Genomic DNA, 22,441 nt, shown 5'->3' on the forward strand with positions numbered 1-22,441 from the left:
CATGAAAATAAAATTACATGCATAAGAAGGTGACCACATTATCCAACTTTCATTAATTGGACGTTTGATCGTTAAAAAATGAGAGAAAATAGTATTTACTTTTAAAAAAAGTGAATTAAATTTTATTATTATTATTTTTCTTAAAAGAATCATTTTATTGAACTTTATTTTCTAGCAATTAAAAACACTTTGAAAAATAACAGTATATAGCAAAATAAAAGTGTAAAAAGAAGAAAGAATTAAAAAAGTTAAACATAGAAGGCACAACAACCCTCGAGACAGCATAAATACTGACTAAAACCTATTTACTAAGGTTGAAACTTATTTATTAAAAGCAAAACTTATAAACAATTATGGTCGATTAACATCCTCGTTCGACCTAAAATTATATGTTTTCTGTTTAAGAGATAATGCCAAAAACAATCCAAACTTAAAACCAAAACATTAGATTGTGATTAATAGAATCAAATCTCTTTAGAGAGAAACATCTTTTGTATCGCGGACCTACTCGTTGCAAAAAAAAAAAAAAGTTCATGGAGTTTGTATACATAAATTTCTTTGCATGAGAAATTAAAATAGATTATACTTGCGTACGCTTATTCTAATTTATTGTGGTGCGTGATTTAGCCAATTTGTAATTTGATTTTTGAAATTAGTTAGCCTATAAACTCTATGGATACAAAGAATAAAAAATGAGCACCAACCTAGTTCTTTGATTCGTATCCCAATAGTTGAGATATATGTTAGAGAATTTGATTTATAATTTAATAGAGATACCATATAAGTTTTCAATACCTTCAAATATATTTAAATAAAAATAAAATAAAATCAAGCCGAAACCCAAACCTAGTAGCTATTTAGTGCTCCGGTTCATCCGGTTCAATTACGCAGAACTCGAAGCGGCTGGAGCTAATCTTTCCCGCGCACAAATATCCGCTGGTATATAAAGAAGAACACGGGAGGGAGGGAGGGGAGAGAGAGAGAGAGAGAGAGAGAGAGAGAGAGAGAGAGAGATGGAAGTGGAGCGAGCGCGGCTTCTTAGCTTAGCCTCGGAGTTCGGATTCGAGGAGGAGATCGCGAAGCAGTGCTTAGAGCGCCTCGTCGATCTCTACGGTAGCTGTCCTCACGAACCCTAATCCTAATCGTACAATTCTCCATTTCATTTTTTAATTTGCTCGAAATCATGGACTTTAACTTGAACTTTTTGTATATTTAGATTGCCTGTCACCTCTTGTAATCTCATGCATGATGTTTGATTATTGCTATTTTTCCCTTTTCTTTTCGAATTTTTATAGTTGATCATACTCTCTTTTCATGTAATTAGAAAAAAAAAAAAAGCAGTCCAAATTTATTTGGAAGTTATCATCATCTTATTATTTTCTTCTTAATGCTTATTAAATTCCTTCACCCACTTTGCATCAAATAAGAAGCAATGCATTTTATTTCCCCATTTCTAGATGTCTAATAGGCCATTGCCACATGCACATGTCTCCCAATTGAGATATGTTTGGTACGCTACCAAGTGCAGCTGGTAATAGTGCTTGGTTTAGATCCTAATGTTGGTCACTTGGAGTCGTAAAATGGAGGATAGCAATTCTCAATCAGGATTGTAAGTTGGAACCATTCTTTTTTCTTTTGGCACATTAAAATATATACGGAGATACTTCCTGCGCAACTTAAAAAATGTTAAGAGCTATATGACTAATATTACAGAAGCATCATCATGGTAATCTATTGTTTCCCTTTGTCTTATACTTTTCAATAATTTTGATTAAAATAGTTTTACAAAATGTCAGCTTTATATATCCAACGTCCTTTTTATAATGAAATTTTATGTGTTTTTGTTGTAGGAGAGGATGGTAAAGATTTTATCACTGTGGAGCATTGTGGCGACGATTTTCTGGCTGCATTGCTTGACGCAATGCAAGATAGTGAAGAATGGGATGATCTACAAGCTATTGAGAGTGAAGCTGGTGGGACTTTAAATAAATTTTGTGAGCAAGATGTTTCGGATAATCATGAAGGAGAAGATGGAACTATCTTGGGAAGTTGTGCATTTGAGAAAGGAGATTCTTCTCAACAACACAACCAGAATTATTTAGAACAGTTAAGTTCTACCACTGATGATTCTGATTTGGAAGTGTTGAGCCAACAAGATATCCACCATGATCATTCATTTGGCAACCAAAAGAATAAGAAACACACAAACTCTCATGGGAAGGGTAGAAAGCCCTCAAAGATCACTGTATGAAATTTCCTACCATAGCACCTCTTTCTCTTTTTTGAGTTTTTTCTTCTTTTATTTTTCTATCTTCCTTTAACTTTCAGCATTAGGAGAGAAACAAGTATGTAGGCAAAACTTATTCTTTAGATCCTCTGATGCTATGATATTGCATAAAACCTACTAAAACCCAATAAATGCTTAGTGAACTAGTCTTCAAACAAGATCTTCATAATCTATTTCTAAGCAGCAATTGATACAACAACTAGAAACCTTGTTTTCCTGTTGAGTTAGTAAGAATGCTACTAATAGATTTTCACTTTCATTATTCATCAACAGACCCTTGATGATGTAATATCCTTGAATTCTGGCTACAGGTTATTCTTGATTTTTTTTTGTCCCATGCCATGCCCCATCTACTGCAGTCCTATTGCAGAACAGTATAAACCACATCTGATGCAATTTTATCTACTAAGAACCATATTTACTTTGGTCCAGGTAATGTTAGTTGCAATTACCTTAGCTATGCGACTTACTTTACTCATGCTTGAAGAAGGCTAACCAACCAGTTCCTGCACATAGCTACTGATAAGTTACCTTTTCAGTACATTAGTATGGATGATTCCATAAATTACAGTTGTTTACTCTTGGGTTGGTTGCTAGTCTGTGCCTAAGTGGCATTTCGAGAGGATTATTGGGGGAACTTGATAGAACTTTATCTTTATTCTACTTGAAATTTTGTTGAGAGCAGCACACATACGTTTATCAAGTACGCTGGTTACAATCAATATGGATCAATGCATTAATCTTAGCATAAATACAATCATGATGCCACATTTTTTAATCTAAGCATTTATGTTTTCAATATTCTAAGGTGTGTGAAGACATCAGTAGACATATATCAGCTGCATCTAATCTTGATGTACAGATATGCTCTGACCCATTAGAAAACCAACACAAAACTCTGAGTTATGAAGAGCTTGCACATATGGATGATATTGAGTTGGCGAATGTTGTGATATTTGGTAACAAAAGTTTCCGGGGTCTGCAGTATCAAGCTTGCAAGTCAGCCATTGAAAACAAAGACTGTCTTATTCTTATGCCCACTGGTGGGGGTAAAAGTTTGTGTTACCAGGTTAGATCTTTCCCTATTTTAAGTTAGAGTTTGTTATTCTACACATTTTTTCTTCAACCATGCTTTGAACTGAACATCTATGTGTTCTGTCATTTTTACATCTTCTTTTAAGTGGTGATTGTTAAAGAGCTTTGTGTACAATTTTGAAGTTGAAACATGTAGTTATTCGGCATATGTAAATTGCAACTACCTCTGCGTCTCTTAGTCATTGCATTGTCTTTCATGTTTCCTAGTGTAACTGTCTGCATAAATTGTAGACATGTCTGACATTAAATAATTGCCTGTTCTAATTGTCAGTCCAAACTAATGAACTCATGGAAACAACCTCTTCAGCAATGAGTTGAGGTTGTATGTGGTTTTCCTCCCAAAACCTTGGTCTGGTAGGAGCTATGTGCTGTCAACACCATATGACCATTGTTTTCACTTGTTATGTACTTGCATATTCAAGCACTCTTTTCTTGGATTATTACTTGAAGAAGTTAGCTGTCCACATTTATTAGAGTTATATTTATTTATATGGTGGCTTTGTATAAATAGGGCCAAGACTCTCTTTTATTGATTAAACATTACATGTTTCACCAAATCCTCTCTTCTCTCTCAACTCACTCTAGGGTTAAGTTTTGTATTGTTTCATTGTATCAAAGCATCCAGATGTATATGGACTGTTGAATTTTCTTCTTCATCGACCAGCCTTTGCCTCCTTCCATTCGATCCTCACTCATCACCTTGCTTGAGAGATCACCGCAAAATTTGAGGTATCTTTGATGACCTTCATCGTAGTCTTCTCTCATAGTGGCCCTTTCTGTTTGCCTTCTTTCGTTCAAGCACCAAGTTTGCCGGCTGGTTTTTTCATTCATTTCTCTCTCGAGTGAGGTTTGAACAACCCGTGGTTGGAGCGAACAAGTTGGAGGATGCTGAAAAACCGCTTGCGCTGCCTGACTGCCTCTTGCCACAATCTATTGAATTTGTCATCCTGTGTCCATCTTCCCGCTTGTGTCGTCCCTCCTTATCATAGTCCTGTGAAGCCTTCTTGCCACAGTCATCCTCGCTGTAGTAAAGCCTCTATCCTTGCCACAGTCCAACGTACCCATTGACCAGTCCAGTGAAGCTTCCTCTTTGTCGTCCAGAGGCCATCTTCTTCGCAGCAGGTTTTGCCGCCGCCCTTGCAACCAGTGTAGCTCAACTCTTTGTTTTAGTCCATGAAAGGCATTGAAGACGGTGACAGTTTGAAGGCTATCCGACCAAGATAGAGATCATAAAGCTTCATGCTTACCTTGTGTTCGACGAAAAGCATTAGTGAGAATTAATTTTTATCGTTTCCTCTATTTGCTACTCACCTTGTGTTTGATGAAAAACATCAGTGAGAATTAAATTCCTACTCACCATATGTTCGGCAAAAGGCCCGAGTGAGAAATTGTCAACACACCCTCAAGATGTCCTCCAATGGCGCCTCATATTCTAATTGAATGTGAGAGTGTATCCTTGGTTGGGTTTATATTTGTCACTCCAAGTGATTGGGCCACATGGGCATCTTCTATCGAGATAGTCCTCCACAGGCAACGTCTTCTTGGTGTAATCCCCCTTGCACAGTTATCTAGACTATTTATGCTGAGTTTGACATGCCCAAAACTATTCAATCGGAGGTTCCTTCCTCTGAGTATGCTGAGTGGGATCTATGTGACGTGGAGGTTTGCACCTTTCTCATCATACGTCTATTGATCGTTTCAACCTCAGCTCCAAACATTATCCTTAGCTCAAGCTATCTGGGCTTACCTCAGTCGACGATTTGTTTAGTCGAGTTTGATGCATCTCTTTTAGCTCCGTTACGATGCTTAGGGGGCTAGACAAAGGCAGCTCTCTATCTAGAATTTTTATGCTCACTTGACTGACATATGGAGTAAGCTTACATTAATGAAGCCTACTATCTGCCTCTCTAACTTGGCGGTCGCTTAGTATCACTGCAATGAGGATTTTTTGGTGGATTTCTAAGTTCTACATCTAGAATTTGGTTAGCTGACTTGCCATTTGTTTTATTGCTCTACTCTCCTGAGCTTGAACAGTGTCATTGCTGAGCTACAAGCTGAGGAGCTTGGGCAGTATTTTTTGCCTTCTTAGCAGGTCTCTTGTAGATCACTTTCTGCTACCATAGAGAGTGTACTTGGTGCTGCTCTCGCTCCTTTACCAATCATGATTGATATTTTCATTGCTGCTCGCATCATTTATGCGCCAGGATGAGACCATTATTCGTTGCGCCTTTATGCACGCATTGCAACCGTCTTGGTCATCTTACTATTCATTATCATCTTTATCCTGAGCTCACTCCTCACTCTGGCAAAAGAGAATCAAAGAAAGACAAGAATCATCACTTGGCTCCCTCGACCACTGCCCTAAGCACTAGTCCATTTGATCATTCCATTAATCCCACCTTCAGCGAAGTGTAGCTCCAACAAATTCAACAACTTATTCTTGGAGCTCTCAGCTTCAGTGGTGCCTTTATTTTTGGTCTACTACCGTTGGTATGAGTAAATTCTGAATTTTTTATTGTGACGCCTCACATCATATGACTGATGACTCCATGTTCACTAGTCTAACCCTATCCCTCTTGTCCTTATCTTCACATTGCTGATAGGACTCATTACCATGTCTCTCATATTAGTTACATTACTTTTACCACGTATTTCACTAGTCATCTTACTTTATTTGGTATTTGGCTTGTTTTCAATCTTACTATGAGCTTTATTTTTGTTATCCAGCTTTTTGACTTTGGTTACAATGTGGCTTTCTCTTCTACTTCTTGTGTTGTGTAGGATCCATCTACCAGCTAGACCATCTTCACATTACAAGATCTAGTATTGGTGTTGTGTAGTTGCTCCTCTCATCTTCAAAAAAAAATGTAGCTGTTACAATCCTGCTTGATGAAGTTGCGAATAAAACTTGAGATCAATCCTAGTTCTGATCTAGGGCAGAACTTTCGAGAAGAACTGCGGATAATCTAGTTGTCCAACAGATCGGACACTTTGACAGTTGTTCCTCTTGAAGTAAAGGATCTAATGCAACCGAAATCACATCAATCAGAGTGTAGATCAGAAGTTATAAGAGAAATACTGAACATTGGTCAGATAGTGGCGAAATGGACATGATTAATGGAAGATAGAATAATGGTTAGGTATTGGGGGTGACAATGGCAGCGATGGTGGGTAGAGAATTAAGCTAGACGAATGGGTAAAGGGTGGACCCGATCCTTGAGAGGTAAGGGAGCACAATTAGATTGAAGGGGGAAGGAGACGATGTCCAATGATAGATCCGTTGGAGGAAAGTAGAGGTATAGGAATGTGAAACTTCAATAATTCATCAATAGTTCAATTAGGATGCCTTTTACATATTTAAAGGCTAACATAACAAGCAAAACAATCAAAAGATAGCCCTAGAACAATGCAGTTCGTTGATTGCGTTTGAACGTGGGTCGAACGCGTTAAATATGTTCTCTGTCTTTGCGAACATGTGCAGACGTTTTAACACGACTTCCTAGGGTTCGAACGCGACTGGCAGAAATCTTTATTCTTCCAAAGCAAAAGTTATTTCTTTCGAGGCAGGTTGGTCAGGTCCAAGCCTTATCTAGCTGAATCATAACGGTAGCGTCGACATTGTCTAAGTTTGAGTCCTTAGGTAGTAATCATTTTTTTTTGTCTTCTAGTACTGGCTATAGGTTGGCAAAATATCTCTATTTCTTTCCCTCTTAGTGAGAAAATCTCTGATTTTCCTTTTCATCTCGTGCACTTTGATATTTTGGGCTTCGCTTTGCTCTTTTCAGGTCTTCTTTTCTCTATTATTAGTATTTAATTGATGGTTTATCTATTCACCTGGGTTTATCTCATGCGTGAATGGCCTAAGGTGTGTTAGATATATCGTGATTTCTCTTTTATGGTTTATATTAAGTTTGGTTAATTTATTAAAATCTTCCGGTTTGATGGTGCTCGTGAGTATCTTTCCTCTAAGTTTCATTTCATTTATGTTTTTGTCAACACCCTACCTTAGTAATTGTGACCCTATATCACTGCTTAGAATGATGTTGTCAAACAGAAACATCATATCTTTTTGAGACTACTCATGCTTTTTTCTTTGAGACTTTTCTTCATCTCTCTTATTGGGTTGAGGCTCTTATTATTGTTCTCTATCTTATCAAGTGAATCGATCATCTATTATTGATGGTATCACCTATACGAGTAATTCTATAGTACCATCTTATTGTCATTTTCATATCTTTGGGTGCATTTGTTTTGTTTTCCTTTCTCCAAGCGAGCATAATAAGTTATCCCCTCGAGCAGCTAAGTACACTTTTTGGGGATATAGTCCTGAGTGTAAAAGCTATCATTATTATGACACCTATGCTCGTTGTCTTAGAATATTATGTTATGTCACTTTTTTGGAAGAGATACTCTTCTTTACCGTCAATGCTTTGACTCCCTCAGACTTATCCTTTTTAGATCTCCCTACCCATATCCTATCTTTTCGTTCCCTCAGATGTCCTTGGTCTAACTCCATGCTTGACGCTCATCTACTAATGGACATTTTATCAGTTCCCTCTACCCTTCGGACCACTCTCTCATTGAGTCCCCAGCCCTTCCAAAGGAGTTACCCTCTCCCTCCATTCCATGAAGACCCTATTTTATTTCTACATTTGCAGGCTGTGTCCATCTCCTACAACTGAGCCTTCCTCTCCTAATAGTGTTCTTATGGTCATCCCATCCTCTACTATAATAGCTCCTGCACTTATTTGTTGTTATTCAGGGTGAGAGCGTCACCCTCTCGACTGATTTGGTTTTATGATGTCTTTTGCTATATACACTTTCTAATTTCACACTTTCTTTGTAGCCATACATTGAATGTGTATATTACATTTTTAATTTCAGTTTAGAACTTATGAAGATATATTGTTTCAATTGTCATTATCCACCTTGTGAGTCTCCAGTGGGTTTTCAAGTTGATAAAGAACTTTACATTTACTTGCGAAATGCTAACATCTTTCAATCTGGATTTCATTCTTCCTATAAAAATGACCTTCCATCTAATCTGTATATTCCATTATGGTCTAACTACATGCTACCAAACCAACAACATACAACAATATAAGTCTTTTATTGACCATCTTTTTCTGCTTAAGAGAACGTAATTGGTAGCCTATGTAAAATTTAAAAGCTTGGATACTATTAAGTAATTGTCATCTTAATGTTCAGGTTCCCTTGTATATGTAGTGCAGACTGCAGACCGTGCTATGTTTCCAGCAGTGCATCTTACCCATTTAGTTGGACTTGTGACGTTATTCTGTTTTCCTTGTGCAATGCGATTTTTCTTTTATACTTGGGCTTGAAAGATAAGCTTGGCCTTGTCATCCACTTAAAATAGCTTTATCTTCAATTCTTAATGACACTATCATACATTTTACAGCTCCCAGCTACTATGCATCCAGGCGTTACCATCGTAATATGTCCATTGTTATCACTTATCCAGGACCAGATTTTTGCACTTACCGTTAAGTATGGAATACCAGCAACCTTCTTGAATTCTCAGCAAACTGCTTCGCAAGCATCAACAGTGATCCAAGAGCTAAGGTAAAGATAATGATATTCGGATTTGATATATTACTATATCCGGTAATTCTTTACTGGTTACGGGTGAACTGGTTTTAAAGTTCTTTTCATAGCTTGATTTTATAAGATTAATTAAAGACTTTTTCATATGTCCACTAATTAAGCAGCTATTTAGTCAGCTGAAAGTAGGTTTCAGCTATTATATCATTGTTGTAGCCTATTATTCAATAAAGCTAGATATTGTCTAAGATTCAATTATTGAGGAGCGTAACTACCTGGAAATGGCATAAAATATGATGCTTTCAAGAAAGTGGATAACTCAAAAGTTAAAAGGGATAGTGTTTTATCATATTGGTCACAATTTTTTTCAAAAAGCCAAGGGTCTATGTCAAACATTTGCCTACAACTTTGTAAAGTCAGAAAATATCCTACCATTGTGAACTTTATAGAAAGAACTTTTGAATTTTGAGAAAAGTTGGCAATTTTTCAAGAACCTATAAATATTTTTTTGATAAACAGTCTCTAATATTTTTTGGTAACATGGTCTTGAACTTTATAAGGGCTTTTGGGTATACATCTGTAAATGAATATGTGCCCTCAATAGTGTTTGCTTAGACTTTACATATGTAACCTCAAAAAGTAATGATTATATATATATATATATACTACTTAGGAGGCATAACTTGATGTGACAATTAAGTTATTTCATGCATGTTGATGGTGGAAGCGTGGACTGCCATGTATTCCATGGTGCAAGCATGGATTGCCAAACTGAGTGGCATGTAGCAGGCAGCATGAGAAAAAGGAGACTCTGTACCTATCTTCTATTGAATGTATTCTACATTATAGGTAACTGCAAGCAGCACCAGTGCCAGTGCTGCTGGTGCCATTTGGTACCCATTATTGGCTGAAAAAATGTGGGGACATCGAGCAGTCTTTTCTAGCTTAGGAACTTGCTTCCAAGTTCAGTGAATGGTAGTGGACAAAGAGAAAGGGCAGGAGGGCTTTTGATGTCGGATTGTCCTTTCTTTGGATTTCACTATGAAGATTTCTTTTTCTTCCTTTCTCGTATTTAAGAAATACAATTGATGGAAAATAACCCTCGAGGTTGGTGTCCTATTGCATTGGGGATGCTAGATTTTCTATGATTGGTCGATTTCACCGCAATATCCTGCACATTATTCTAGCAATAAATTAAGAAACTCTTAAGCTAGCCTGCCAATATGGAAAAGGGTTAGTAAACTCATTTCTTACATTTCATGCATATATGTGTTATGTATGCTGTTCTTTTACATTACTTGTATCTGTATTGTGTTTGCTGTACAGAATGACATGTTTTTAGTCAATGTCCATCTTGTAGATTAAGTAACTTCTACTAACTATTAAGTCATATATGAGGCTTGTTGAACAATTTTTGGTCAATTAAGTGTAAAAATATTAAAATATAAATTGAGCATTAGGATCCAAATGAGTTACTAGATATGATCACTATTTTCCAGCTTCATACAGGCATATATCACCTGTTATCTTACAACCAATTAGGAGCAGCAACTATTTAAGTAATGGTGCGATAAGTTGAATAAGCAGTCTATTCTCTCTGTTCTGGTTTGAAAAACTATTAGTACTAACTAATGTTCTTTCTGTTCTGGTTTGAAAAACCATTAATACTAACTAATGCACCTCCTAATCATCAACCTCCTTCCTGCAAGTTAGATCTAAAAATAACTTCAAAGATGATGAATTTTCTCCAGCTGCAAGTGTGATTTCTTGAGTTAATAAAATGAGTTCTGAACTATCAATCAATGAGATAAATACCGCCCTGCAGAGATATTGCAGTCCCAATTATTGTTGATGATTTCCATCTAATGCGAGAGTTCGAAGAGGTGAGGACTATTGCTAATCAAAGAAGTTTGGAGTAGTGCTCACTTGTTTCGGGATTGTACAAAGAAGCAGGCTCCAGAGATTCTGTTAGGAATCGGTTCTGCCCATTTAGTTTTGATAGTCACAGTGGATTCTAGTAAAGGAAGAATATGCCACTTAAGGCTGAGAAGGAAGAAATGCTGAAAAATAAGAGTTAGTAAACAGAAGGAAAAAAACTCATGAGAAAGGAAATCGTATGTAAATTGTTAATTAGAATTTGAATAGATATGTAATGATAGAAATTGTTGGTCAAAATGCCACAGTTAGGAATCCCCCGAGGAGTAATGATGGGGATCTCTCAGGAGTGGAGACATCATTGGACAGGCATCGTAATTCACATATTTTGAATATAAATGTAAAAAAGACAATTCAATGGGATTGATTTCATTATTATTACATCAGATTTCGCAATGAAAGTACGTAATACATAATTTTACATGGTCTGGTGGGAATGATATTAAATATTTTACTGAATGTAGGACTTCAACTTTAATAAGCTGCATTGTCTTTTCTATAATTTTGTGAACATTACTATCGCCCTCATATTGCAAAAAAGTGTGTTTTCCGTGCAAATTTTCTCAAATAATATAATATAAAAGTTTCTAGTTGTGCATGAAATCCTCAAGATAAAGAAATTACATAGTAAGAACACAATAACTATTAGACTCTATCAATTTGTTAACATCTCCAGCTATTTCAATATTTTAGCTGATTCTACATAATAAATCATTGAAAAGGAAGCTGAGGAGGATGACTATGTTGTCCTAGGTGAGCTAGAGCTCCACCTTCGGTGGGTGCCTAGGCAGCCAAAGCGGCTTTTTGGCTCTCATTGAGAAAAGCTATGCAGGCAGTGAAGAACCTATAATCTTCTCTTCACTTAATGTTTTTAAGACTTAAGTATTAATATCACCATCTTTACTTTTATTTACTAGTTTAACCTGTGCTTGTTATTCTCGTTTTCTTTTGGCTACAATTTATACAAAGAGGAGGTGGAATGAAAAACTCGAAATCTCAGATGATTTTTGATGAACTCTCGTGTTTGGACTTACTCTTTTATTTGATTCATCTATTGTCATCTACAGAAAGGGAAGACCATCATGCAAGCTCTTATATGTCACTCCTGAAAGAGTTGCTGGAAACTTATCATTTCTAGATGTCCTTAGATGCTTATACCAAAAGGTAATCTCCGAACTACATTTTTTATGTCATAAGGGTATTTTCTTTCTTGTAAATGTTGATTCTTGTACTTCTCACTGTGGAAGTAATTCCCCAAAAAGAAAAATAAAACCTAACCCTGACTATCTAACAGGGTTTACTAGCAAGATTCGTAGTTGATGAAGCTCATTGTGTAAGGTAATGCTTTGCAGTTGGCGATCTGTCCCAACCATCTATCTTAAATTCCATGAGTTTTGAACCCTTCATATTTTGTTTGGAGAATTATTTTCCACAAACATGACTTTGATTTCTATATTTCTATTTCCCAGCCAATGGGGGCACGACTTTCGCCCAGACTATAGAGGATTAGGATGCCTAAAGCAGAATTTTCCTAGAGTTCCTGTGATGGCTTTAACTGCAACTGCAACTAAATTTGTCCAAGAGGTAGTAATATGGCTGCATTTATTTCTTTCCAGACCATGGCATGAAAGCAGTAATCATTAGTCTGCTGATGCCTGATGGCATATGCAGGACATCTTGAAAACCTTAAGAATCACTGGCGCAGTAGTACTTGAGACGAGCTTTGATCGGCCAAACTTGAAATATGAAGTGGTCGCTAAAAGCAAAGATCCTCTGAAGCAGCTAGGCCAACTGCTAAAAGATCGTTTTGAGAATATGTGTGGTATCGTATACTGCCTCTCAAAGAGTGAGTGTGTTGATGTCGCGAAATACTTAAATGAAAAATGCAAGATAAACACAGTGTATTATCATGCTGGTTTAGCGGCTCGTCAAAGAGTTGCTGTCCAAAAGAAATGGCATACTGGAGAGGCTCATGTTGTCTGTGCTACCATAGCATTTGGCATGGGAATTGACAAAGCAGATGTTGTGAGTTTTCTGTGATTCCTACTTGTGGTTAATCTGGTTCAGTTGATAGTGTCCTTAAAGCTTTGGAGTTAGTTGATCCTTAATATGCTTAGAGTTTATATTTGAATCACGCAGCGTTTCGTTATCCACAATACATTGTCCAAATCAATTGAAAGCTACTACCAGGAGTCAGGGAGGGCAGGAAGAGATACTCTTCCAGCATCATGCGTTGCTCTGTATCAGAAGAAAGATTTTAGTCGAATTGTTTGCATGCTAAGAAATGGACATGGCTTTAAGAGTGAAAGCTTCAAGATGGCCATGGATCAAGCAAAGAAAATGCAAAAATACTGTGAACTGAAGGTACTCTAATATCTTCTAGCATGTGTCAAACTTTCAATGTGTTGCTCATGCATTTTGCTGTTAACAAAGCTGCTCAAAAGTGAAAAATGCTCTGCCAATGTGGTTTCTCAATTGCTTTGGTTAAGATTTCAATACATCAGTGTCATTATTCTAGGATGACACTGCTCTTTTTTGCTTGAACTGTTAGTATGCAAGGATAAAACATTATAGATTTCACTGGATAGTTAGTACCCTGCAAGGGAATCTAATAGTGAGATCTTCATAATCTTCATTGACTTTACCACTTTTGATTATGAGAACCAACCTAAATTTGATGTAATATGCTGATTTCAGCTCAATGGAAGAATTTTGTGAAGCACTAGTGCTAGAAAATGAGTTTTTCTTTACTTAGTCTCTTAGAAGTGGAAATTTTGAGGCCTTGCATAGTTGGAGAGAAATCTGAACTGAAGAACTAGTGGAATTTATCTGAACACGCCACAATTGCTGAGATTTCTCTTTTACTGTTGAGTTCTTCTGAGTTCTCATGTATGCTTATTGCACATCAACATGAATAGCTTTCATACACAATATTACCTGGCCCTTATTTTCATTCAATGATTTTAAGGCAGAGTCAAAGACTTGTAATTTGACAGCCAATCTTTCCAAATGAAGGGTTAATAAGACTCTAAAGAGTTTATTTCCCTAGAAATGGTAACTAGTCTCTTCTAGAACAATTCAATGCATGCACATTAATTTTTATTGGTAACAGTGATGAGTTGCATCACTGTTAATTTACATTCATACTTCCCATTAGTTAGCTTGGCATAAAATTCTTTTGTTATGTTAGCTCAACAATGATGCATAATCATGTAAAAGCACACTATTTACATCCATATGATGCCTATTTTTAACATTGTTCTAGTTGTTAATATCATTCAGTCAAGGCTAGACCTTTTTTATGTTTGTTTCAGACTGAATGCCGGAGGGAAACTCTTTTACAACATTTTGGAGAGAAATTCAACAGGGAAAGATGTAGACATGGTCCTAGCCCTTGCGATAACTGCTTAAAAATATCTGCTTGAGTCTTTAGCCTTGGTGCTTGCATTGATTTTGCCTTCGAGATTATCTGGTACAGTTTCTTTCAAACCTTAAATTTGTTTGGCTTGGAGATTTAAATGGACCATGATGCAGTTGTGGCTACCACCCATGGAGGTTGAAGCATCTACATTGAAGGTTATTTATTCTTAGGAGATAAATTAACGATCTATTGCTTCACCTTGTAATTCCTCAATGTATATCATAACTGTTATGAACTTTATGTTAAGAACATTAACACTATTTCTCTCATCATTTTGGCTTCAATCTTGCTCGTCTTTCCTTATGGTTCTTCCCACAGTAGTGCTTGAATCTAGTACCTTGGTTTAGTCTAGCTGATCTTTAAACATTAACAATCTCTAACCTCTAACCCTCACTAGCTTTCACGGAAATGCAGCTAATATTAAATGATGCTCCAGTGGAGATTGTTCATTTGGCAGGCATATGAAGTGCAATCAGGCAGGGAAGCCGGAACTCCATCTCAAGTGTTTGGGCGTGTTCCAACCTCCGGATTCATCTTATTACACCTGATCGACTTCGTTTTGGATCTGCCTCAAAACTCTACTTTGTCCAGGTTTTCTTGCCTATATTACTTCAAGCTTGCCTTTAATTTTTGTACAGTCAATTCTCAGAAGTTAATTATTGTAATCATGAGCTAACACATCTAGTTATTTTTATGAGTTTCAAGAGCAGAGTTGTTATTCTTTTATTAATCTGCAACGCTAAAGCAATTTAATGCCTATTACTTGGTTTGCCCTTGCGAATAATTTCGCTAGTTCATTATGGTTACTTCCAACCTCCCACAAAACTAAATTGAGTTGGTGAGACGTCTTAGCATCAAATAAAGTTTAGGTATTATGCTGGCCATGATTTACATATATTATGAGATATATGCTATGTATATAGGTTTATTCTTTCTTCACACCAAATAATATATATTAAAATAAGTGCCTATCTGAGTTTCAATGCCAAAAGAAAAAGAAAAAGAAAAGAAGGAATAATACTGTTTAGTGATTATTATTATTGAATAAAATATTTACCTCAAAAGGTTGATTCTCTTTAGTGTACCTGCATGGCATCATGTTGATTAGAAGCGGCCTACTCGAATAAATAAGTTTATTCGAGTCCAACTGTTATAATATTTGGTGGGAAAATTTGAGTTTTTGACCATCTTTTTAATTTTTTTATTGAAATAGATTATCCTTAAATTTATTTATCAAATAAAGTTTAATTTACTATAATATTAATAAAAATATCCATCAGTTCAATATTTTTATTACCAAATATTTTTTTTAAAATTATTAAAAGACTAAATTAAAGTAATTTACATATATATAATATTGAACAGATCGACAATTTAAGATCACGTAAAAATGCTAAACAGTTTAGCATTTTTATTTAAAAAAATATATAGATTAGTTCAGCATTTTTATTATGACTACAGTGTAATAGGTTATCCATTCTGATTAAAAAAATTTAAAACATAACTAGTTTGGTCATAAGAAAATTTTGAGCGAGTCGAGATGTCTTACATCAAATCCACCAATAATAATAAATAAATGTTATACTAAATACTTGATGGCAGTAGTTCAAGGGTCTTTCAATCTGGCCAAATCCATGTTCCGACATAATTAAACAAGTCTACCTCAATCAACACAAACTTTCATGCCAATTTATGGAAATTGAAATGTGATGATGTAAATTTAGCTATGTGTTGAGAGTTCCACGAGAGAAATATGGGTAGGTGTGGTGTGCTACTCTGTCCATATCTGGTTGTTTTTGTTGTCATTTAACTACTTTGATGTTTTCTCCTCTCCTCCCCCCACACACAAACACACACACTCCTGCAAACCTGTGGTTCTACCTAATATATATGAGTGAGTTAATTAATTTAATCATTAACTCAATCATACAATGATGTGACGCATTTGTGGCTGTTTCTTCTATCGTGTCTAATCTATTTTCGCTTTTTGTTGGGCGAATTCAGAAAATATACGTTATTTTTTCTTAATAAATGCATTATAGATTTGGACAAAGAGCCTCTTTAATCATCTAAGTTCGAGCCCATTAGTCTTTGATTTAATGTTATTACTTCCAACACTTAGCTTCTATTACTCTGAGAAACCAAAACTGTGGGGATTCTTTTTAACAAATACAATAGCAGAAGTAACTATTATTTGATGTAGCTTTCATTTCATCATTGTTTTGCTTTTATACTTTATTGATAATTATTAATTTATCTAATTACATATTAATCTCTAATATGACTCAGTATCACATTGTAGATAGTATAATAGGGTAAATTGTATGTTTTTATTTTTCAATCATAGTACATAAGGTGAAACTTTAATTTAATTAACTGTTTTTTTTTTCTTCCAATTGACACGTTTCGGAATTAAAATTAACACGTTTAGAAATTTCATAGCTCAAAGGGATGAAAGGGGTAACAATGTCAAATCACGCACGTCAAAATTGCACAATTTTGAATTCAAAATTCATAAAAAGAATCAAATTTAAAAGAAGCAGAAAATAATAATTTCTCTCTCTCTCTCTCTCTCTCTCCTGCTCGTTCGCAGAGCCATTAATGGCTTCCACCGTCAAACACTTCTCTCTCTCCGCGTCCTTTCATCTGCCGTCCTCACTCTCCTCCTCTTCTCCTCTACGGAATCCCTAGCCCTAACACTGACCCTAACCCTAATGCGAAGCCGAATCGCCTACTGTGACCCCGCTTTCGAGGAGATCCCAAAGCACCAGGAGGCCCAGATCGTCGCCGGCGCCGTCGCTTATCTTCCTTCCCCGTCGATCTACGGTTCGTGCTTCTTTTGAGAAGAATTTGGGCGCAATGCGGACTGATCCAGTGCGATTCAGTAGCTCTCCGATTAAATCTTGCAGTGTTGACTCCTAACTCATGTGGTGAGAAATTAGGGCTTTTATTGATTTGTTGGATTCCATTTCAAATGAACTGAAGTTGTTTGTTTGTGAGTTGTAGTTTTTTGGGCATATTGTCTTAGTTATAGTTTGTGAATCTCATCTACAGTAGCTAATTGAGTTCTGTGTCTTTAAATTTTTTTTTTCGAAGTACAGATTGATGTTGGCAGCGAGGAAATGGGTGTGGAAAAGACAGATTCTAAGGGCAATGGTTTCTTCAATCTGTTTGATTGGAATAAGAAGGCGCGGAAAAAATTGTTTTCTAATGGGAGTTCTTCTTCATCTGGTAAGTATTACTCCCTCTTAAAATCCTATTTTGTAGTTTTAACTGTTGTATAGATATTCACATCTTCCTTTCAGGGGATTTAAAAATAAAATAAAATTGAACTGACTCTTTGCAGAAAAAGCAGAAAAGGGGAAGGAAGTTGATGATAATATGGCAAACTCAGTGCCACGTTTGGTGGGTATTAACAATTTTTTTTTATTTTCAGTAGTTATTTCTTGTCTCTGTTGACTGTATTACTTTGTTTACTTTGATAGATTGGTGAGGATGACATGGTAGGAATATCAAGTATGAAGGGAAGCAGTGATTATAGTTATGCTTCGTCCGTGACTGATGAAGAAGGAAATAGTTTAAGACCACCAGGAGTAGTCGCACGGCTTATGGGATTGGATTCTATGCCTACAACAGGTGTTTGTGAGCCCTACTCCACGCCTTTACGTGACTCGCAATCTCTTCAAGAGAGAAGGGGTCCTGAAATTTACATTAATGATCATCTGGTGAAAGGAACCGAAGCCTACTTTAGGGGACCTGTCGAATTGAGATCCCAAAAGATGCCAAGCAGTCCAGTTGAGAGGTTTCAGACGGAAACTTTGCCTCCAAGGTCTGCTAAGACCATCTCAATGACGCATTATAAGTTGTTGTCACCGATAAGAAACCATACTTTCATCTCCGGCAGAGATGCTGCTCATATAATGGAAGTCGCAACGAAGATTCTTGAGCCTGGATGCCAGACCATCAGTACAGGCAAAGGCCAGTCCTTTCAGTCACTTTCTAGTCCTTTACAAATTTACCAGTCAAAGGAGACCGCACGAAAGACATCAGAACTTCAAGAATCATCAAGAAGACCTCTTGAGCTGGCTTCAATGAGGTCTCTTAGGGGAAAGCCTTCAAACAAGAGTACAAATGATCTAGATCATGCTACTGATTTTAGGTCCTTATGCATGGATGGAACTGACCCAGCTGTTTCAAGAGGCAAGGCAAAACCGACTGTCCAAATAAGGGATGGCACAGGCAATAATAGAAAAGCTTTAATTCAGAAGGTCTCCGATGAGCGTAAGCTGAATGAACCATCAAGGAGTCGGTCAAACAATCAAAAGAATAACAACCAGAAAAGAATAGCAATGAATTCTTCTAGCGTGCTTAGGCAAAACAACAGTAAGCAGAACTACCTAGTGAGCAAAGACAAGTTAACTTCAAAGCCAATAGTTCCTAAGCAGCAGGGAGAACAAATTCTTTCCAGAGATGCCTCTTCTGGGAAGGTCAGAACTGTTAGTAAACTTCCAGGAAGCGCTAGGGTTAGTTACAGGAAGGATGGTTCAGGGCCCAGTAATCTTATAAAGGAAAGGTCAAGATTGAGTACTAGTAGTAATTTCTCTAGAACAAAAAAGATGATGGAGGGGAGGATCTCTGGGGGAAGGGGAAGGGAACCTAGTGATAATATTTCTGTAAACATAAATGAAAAATGTATTCAGCACAATGTTGTGGTAGATGAACAATCAAAGTGGAGTGAAGATGGCAGAAAAGCTAGTACAGAAATTGTATCTTTTACTTTCACCTCCCCCGCGAACAAATCACTGCCTGGGTCACGGTTCCCAACTCACATGGAGGTAAAACAAGACATAGAGAATGGATGCAGTCTTAATACTTGCTGTCCTAATAATGGAATTGATTCAGACAAGAAGAAATTGTCAACTGGCATACTAAATGAGATAGATGGAGATTATTTGGGTGTTCTTTTGGAACAAAAGTTGAAAGAATTAACATCTGGGGATGCATCCCCTTATCGTAAATCAGTGAAGGGCATAAGCATTGCAGGTTCCCCACCAGCTCTACAAAAGGCAGCATCTCCTTGCGAAACCTCTGTCACCAGACATGCTGAATGTGAAAACAGGTCCTTAAGGTCTTTTAAGGATGAATTAATTGGTATCTTCCCAATGAACACCCCGTTAGCTAATGATCACGTGTGCAGATTGAGGCACGATGCTCAGGTTCGTTGTACTTAAACTATAAAGTTGATTCTTAAAAGTATCATCATCTCAATTTGGTTACTGTTGCAATTTGAAAATAGAAAACAAATACTCTATATCTACTCTCTTGCATGACCATCTTTTAAGTTTCAGAAAATACTGATAGTGTATATAGGATATGTTACAACATGATAGAAATCAAGGCAATTTTTTTATATCTATTCTCTTGCATTACCACATCTTTCAAGTTTCAGAGAATATTTGTAGTGCATGTAGGACTAGAAGATAGTTTAAACAACAACAATAACAAGAAGAAGCTGTGAATTACAACTATTTGTGTTCCAGTTATGTGGTTTACCTTGACAGAAGTTTTAGGTTGGCTATCAAGCTACCTAATGTAACCCTCTTATATGGGCTTGGGATTGGCTACTTAAAGATATCGCAGTAAACCTGTAACAGGTGGAGTTTTGAAGATGGTTTAAACCACCTATATGATTTACTGAAATTAAAATTGATAAAGGTGACTCGTGTGAGAACTCTAGGCAGTATCGTAATGTGCCTATTGTAAATCTTTTTGTTTACTTGTATTCTATATTGATGTTCTGTTGCTGTGGGCATTTTATGCCACCCTAACTTAAACCAGAATGTAAGTGCCTATGATCACAAAAGAATAATTTTTTTTCTTCTGCTACCTCTTTCTTGTAGATTTTTATGTGGTTTTCAAGTAAATGCTTAGTTCAGTATCCTCATATTAGATGATATCTCTTGTTTGGAACAGAAGTTATTGTATTAATGATATTGAAATTTTTCCAATGGATTAAGTATGACATAGAATACTTCAGTTTGACATGATGTTTCAAACAGGAGAAACTATATTTTATCCCCATGTGGGGATGCCTAAATTCTTTCATGTACTTTATTCCCTTATGATTATACTTAAACTGAAACCGTTACTTTCTTTGTTATATTTGACTAATTTATAAGTTGAATTTGAAAATATTCATTAGATACAAATTAGTATAAGATTAAATAAGCTTTTTAATGCATCTAAAATAATACCAATCGAATTTCAGCTGATAAATATATAAAAAATATATTGAACATATGTATATTTTTGTCATACCTTTGTCATCTGAAATCTGATTAATATTATTTTAGATTTGTTGGAAATCTTATCAATTTTATCTCTAGTGAGTATCTTTAAATTCGAGTTGTAGATTAATTAAATATGATGAAAAAAGTTACAATTTTAGTGTAATTATAACCATAAGAAGGTAAAATAATACAAATAAAATTATAAGGAGGTAAAGTAAATTTAGGTCTAACCACAGGGGGTAAAATGTAATTGCCCCTATTTAAAACATAAAAGAAAGCTAAGGATGCTCAACACATTCATCAATTATAAATGGAAAGTCCTCTCGAGAATATAAACTCAAACACTCAAGTTTGCTCTTGTGCTCACTGGGAATATCATCAAGACGAAACATGAAGTATCATGATGCTCATGGAACAACTACATGTCAAAAGGTCATTTGATCCACACAAGTAGCCAGTTAATGTTATTTCCCAGGTATTGGGCCATTGTAGTTGGATGTGGTTAACATAGTTGGCACCTTGATTCTATGTTTTGAAGTTTTTTGCCAATGCCTTTCATTTGGATTGATGGTGGCCATTTAATATCATGTTGCCTTAATATTATAATTGATAATTTATCTTACCTAATAGTTTAGCTGGATTTCATTTTTTTAGGAAAGTGAAAGAATGGAGTACAGTGGCAACAGTGAGGACCAAAAAGATCCTGAGCGTCAACATCTAAGTCCCCTTTCTGTTTTTGAAGCCTCCTTTTCCAATGAAAGTTGTATCTCTTCTGAGAGCTTGGAAAGTTCAAAAGGTAAAATTGTAGCTGTTCAGCAAATAGTTGATCTTTAATCTTTGATGTTTGCTGTGTTCCTGAAATCTTAGGCTTCTTTTCCAGGAACTAAGATATCTTATTTTGGCGAAGGTATTAAAGCACTTGATGCTTCTTGTTTCACTAAGGTTCTAGAAGTTGAACCTGAGATGGAACTATCTGACTCAGCTACATCGAATGTTGTAGCAACAACAGTTGTAGAGCCAGCATCAGAAATCAATAGTACATATAATATGGATTCATCCAAGGAAGGACTGGAGTTTGTGAGAGAGATATTAAATGCTCTCTCCATATCTGACAATATTAGCTCTTATAAGTTGGACCAAGCTGGTGAAGTTCTTGATCCCGTCCTCTTTGATGAATTAGAAGATAACAGAAGATTGATTGCCTTTGAAGGAGAGGAAAAGGATTGCAGAATGAGAAGGAAGATGTTCTTTGATTGCGTGAATGAATCCCTTGATCTGAAATGCAGCCATTATTTCCAGGCAGGATATCGGTTGTGGGCTAAAGGGGTTTCTGTACTAGGTAAGGATTTAGCCGAAGAACTCTACAAAGAGATGCAAGGCTGGAAGAGCATAGGGGATTGGATGGTGGATGAACTTGTGGATAGAGACATGAGTAATCATTTGGGGAGGTGGGTTGATTTTGAAATCGAATCATTTGAAGCTGGTGTAGAGATAGAGAGGGGAATATTAAGCTCCTTGGTAGATGAAGTTGTTGCTGATATCCTTAATCAAGTCACATTGTAGCATCTCTTTTCCCCCTTCCAAATGTAAGTTATAAGTTACAAAAATTCTCTTCTTCCACTTGTTGTATATTTGCACATCGTTTCTACAGCTAACCCTTTTGTGGGTCATTCATTCAGATGATTTTTGCTCTTTCCAGTTTGACCAAATGCTATGTCAACCTCAAAATGCTCTGAGTTTGTGATAATATGAAAATTAAAGTGAAATCCTACTGATGGAGAGTATCTCCAAGAAAGAGTATTATAAGTATTTCCTGTACTACCATGGATTTTACCTTGTTATGTACTTCTT

The 22,441-nt window shown here is 36.2% G+C and overlaps 2 protein-coding genes across 8 annotated transcripts; both read left to right on the forward strand.

Annotated features, from left to right (window-relative positions):
- Positions 1 to 975: 975 nt before the first annotated feature.
- LOC140790225 (ATP-dependent DNA helicase Q-like 1) lies at positions 976 to 15,004 on the forward strand. 7 transcript variants are annotated; one of them, XR_012109347.1, is made up of 11 exons: positions 976 to 1,113; positions 1,851 to 2,245; positions 3,096 to 3,356; positions 8,802 to 8,965; positions 11,947 to 12,043; positions 12,174 to 12,217; positions 12,349 to 12,463; positions 12,551 to 12,904; positions 13,019 to 13,243; positions 14,194 to 14,455; positions 14,758 to 15,004. XR_012109347.1 is itself a non-coding variant. In XM_073140201.1 (11 exons), the coding sequence occupies exons 1-10, from the start codon at positions 1,014 to 1,016 to the stop codon at positions 14,302 to 14,304; spliced, it is 1,866 nt and encodes a 621-aa protein (XP_072996302.1). In that variant the 5' UTR covers positions 976 to 1,013; the 3' UTR covers positions 14,305 to 14,351; positions 14,758 to 15,004. The 7 variants fall into 7 exon arrangements, 6 of the variants coding, with proteins under 6 accessions (XP_072996302.1, XP_072996301.1, XP_072996305.1 ...); XM_073140201.1 differs by having other exon boundaries at positions 14,194 to 14,351; XM_073140205.1 differs by lacking the exon at positions 14,758 to 15,004 and adding an exon at positions 2,599 to 2,719 and having other exon boundaries at positions 985 to 1,113; positions 1,851 to 2,106; positions 3,150 to 3,356; positions 14,194 to 14,569.
- A 1,877-nt stretch (positions 15,005 to 16,881) lies between these two features.
- LOC140791423 (uncharacterized) lies at positions 16,882 to 22,268 on the forward strand. The gene is made up of 6 exons (XM_073141988.1): positions 16,882 to 17,230; positions 17,402 to 17,531; positions 17,647 to 17,705; positions 17,786 to 19,516; positions 21,245 to 21,386; positions 21,471 to 22,268. The coding sequence occupies exons 2-6, from the start codon at positions 17,423 to 17,425 to the stop codon at positions 22,151 to 22,153; spliced, it is 2,724 nt and encodes a 907-aa protein (XP_072998089.1). The 5' UTR covers positions 16,882 to 17,230; positions 17,402 to 17,422; the 3' UTR covers positions 22,154 to 22,268.
- Positions 22,269 to 22,441: the final 173 nt, after the last annotated feature.

Source organism: Typha latifolia, chromosome 6 (genome assembly GCF_019914945.1).
Source record: "Typha latifolia isolate L0001 chromosome 6, TyphaL0001v2, whole genome shotgun sequence".
NCBI lineage: Eukaryota > Viridiplantae > Streptophyta > Magnoliopsida > Poales > Typhaceae > Typha > Typha latifolia.

Coding starts and splice junctions, on each gene's coding strand:
- LOC140790225 (XM_073140201.1), top strand. CDS start 1,014: ATGGAAGTGGAGCGAGCGCGGCTTCTTAGCTTAGCCTCGGAGTTCGGA. Junction 12,464..12,550: donor CAACTAAATTTGTCCAAGAG/GTAGTAATATGG, acceptor TGGCATATGCAG/GACATCTTGAAAACCTTAAG. Junction 13,244..14,193: donor AAAAATACTGTGAACTGAAG/GTACTCTAATAT, acceptor TGTTTGTTTCAG/ACTGAATGCCGGAGGGAAAC.
- LOC140791423 (XM_073141988.1), top strand. CDS start 17,423: ATGGGTGTGGAAAAGACAGATTCTAAGGGCAATGGTTTCTTCAATCTG. Junction 17,532..17,646: donor TGGGAGTTCTTCTTCATCTG/GTAAGTATTACT, acceptor GACTCTTTGCAG/AAAAAGCAGAAAAGGGGAAG. Junction 21,387..21,470: donor GAGCTTGGAAAGTTCAAAAG/GTAAAATTGTAG, acceptor CTTCTTTTCCAG/GAACTAAGATATCTTATTTT.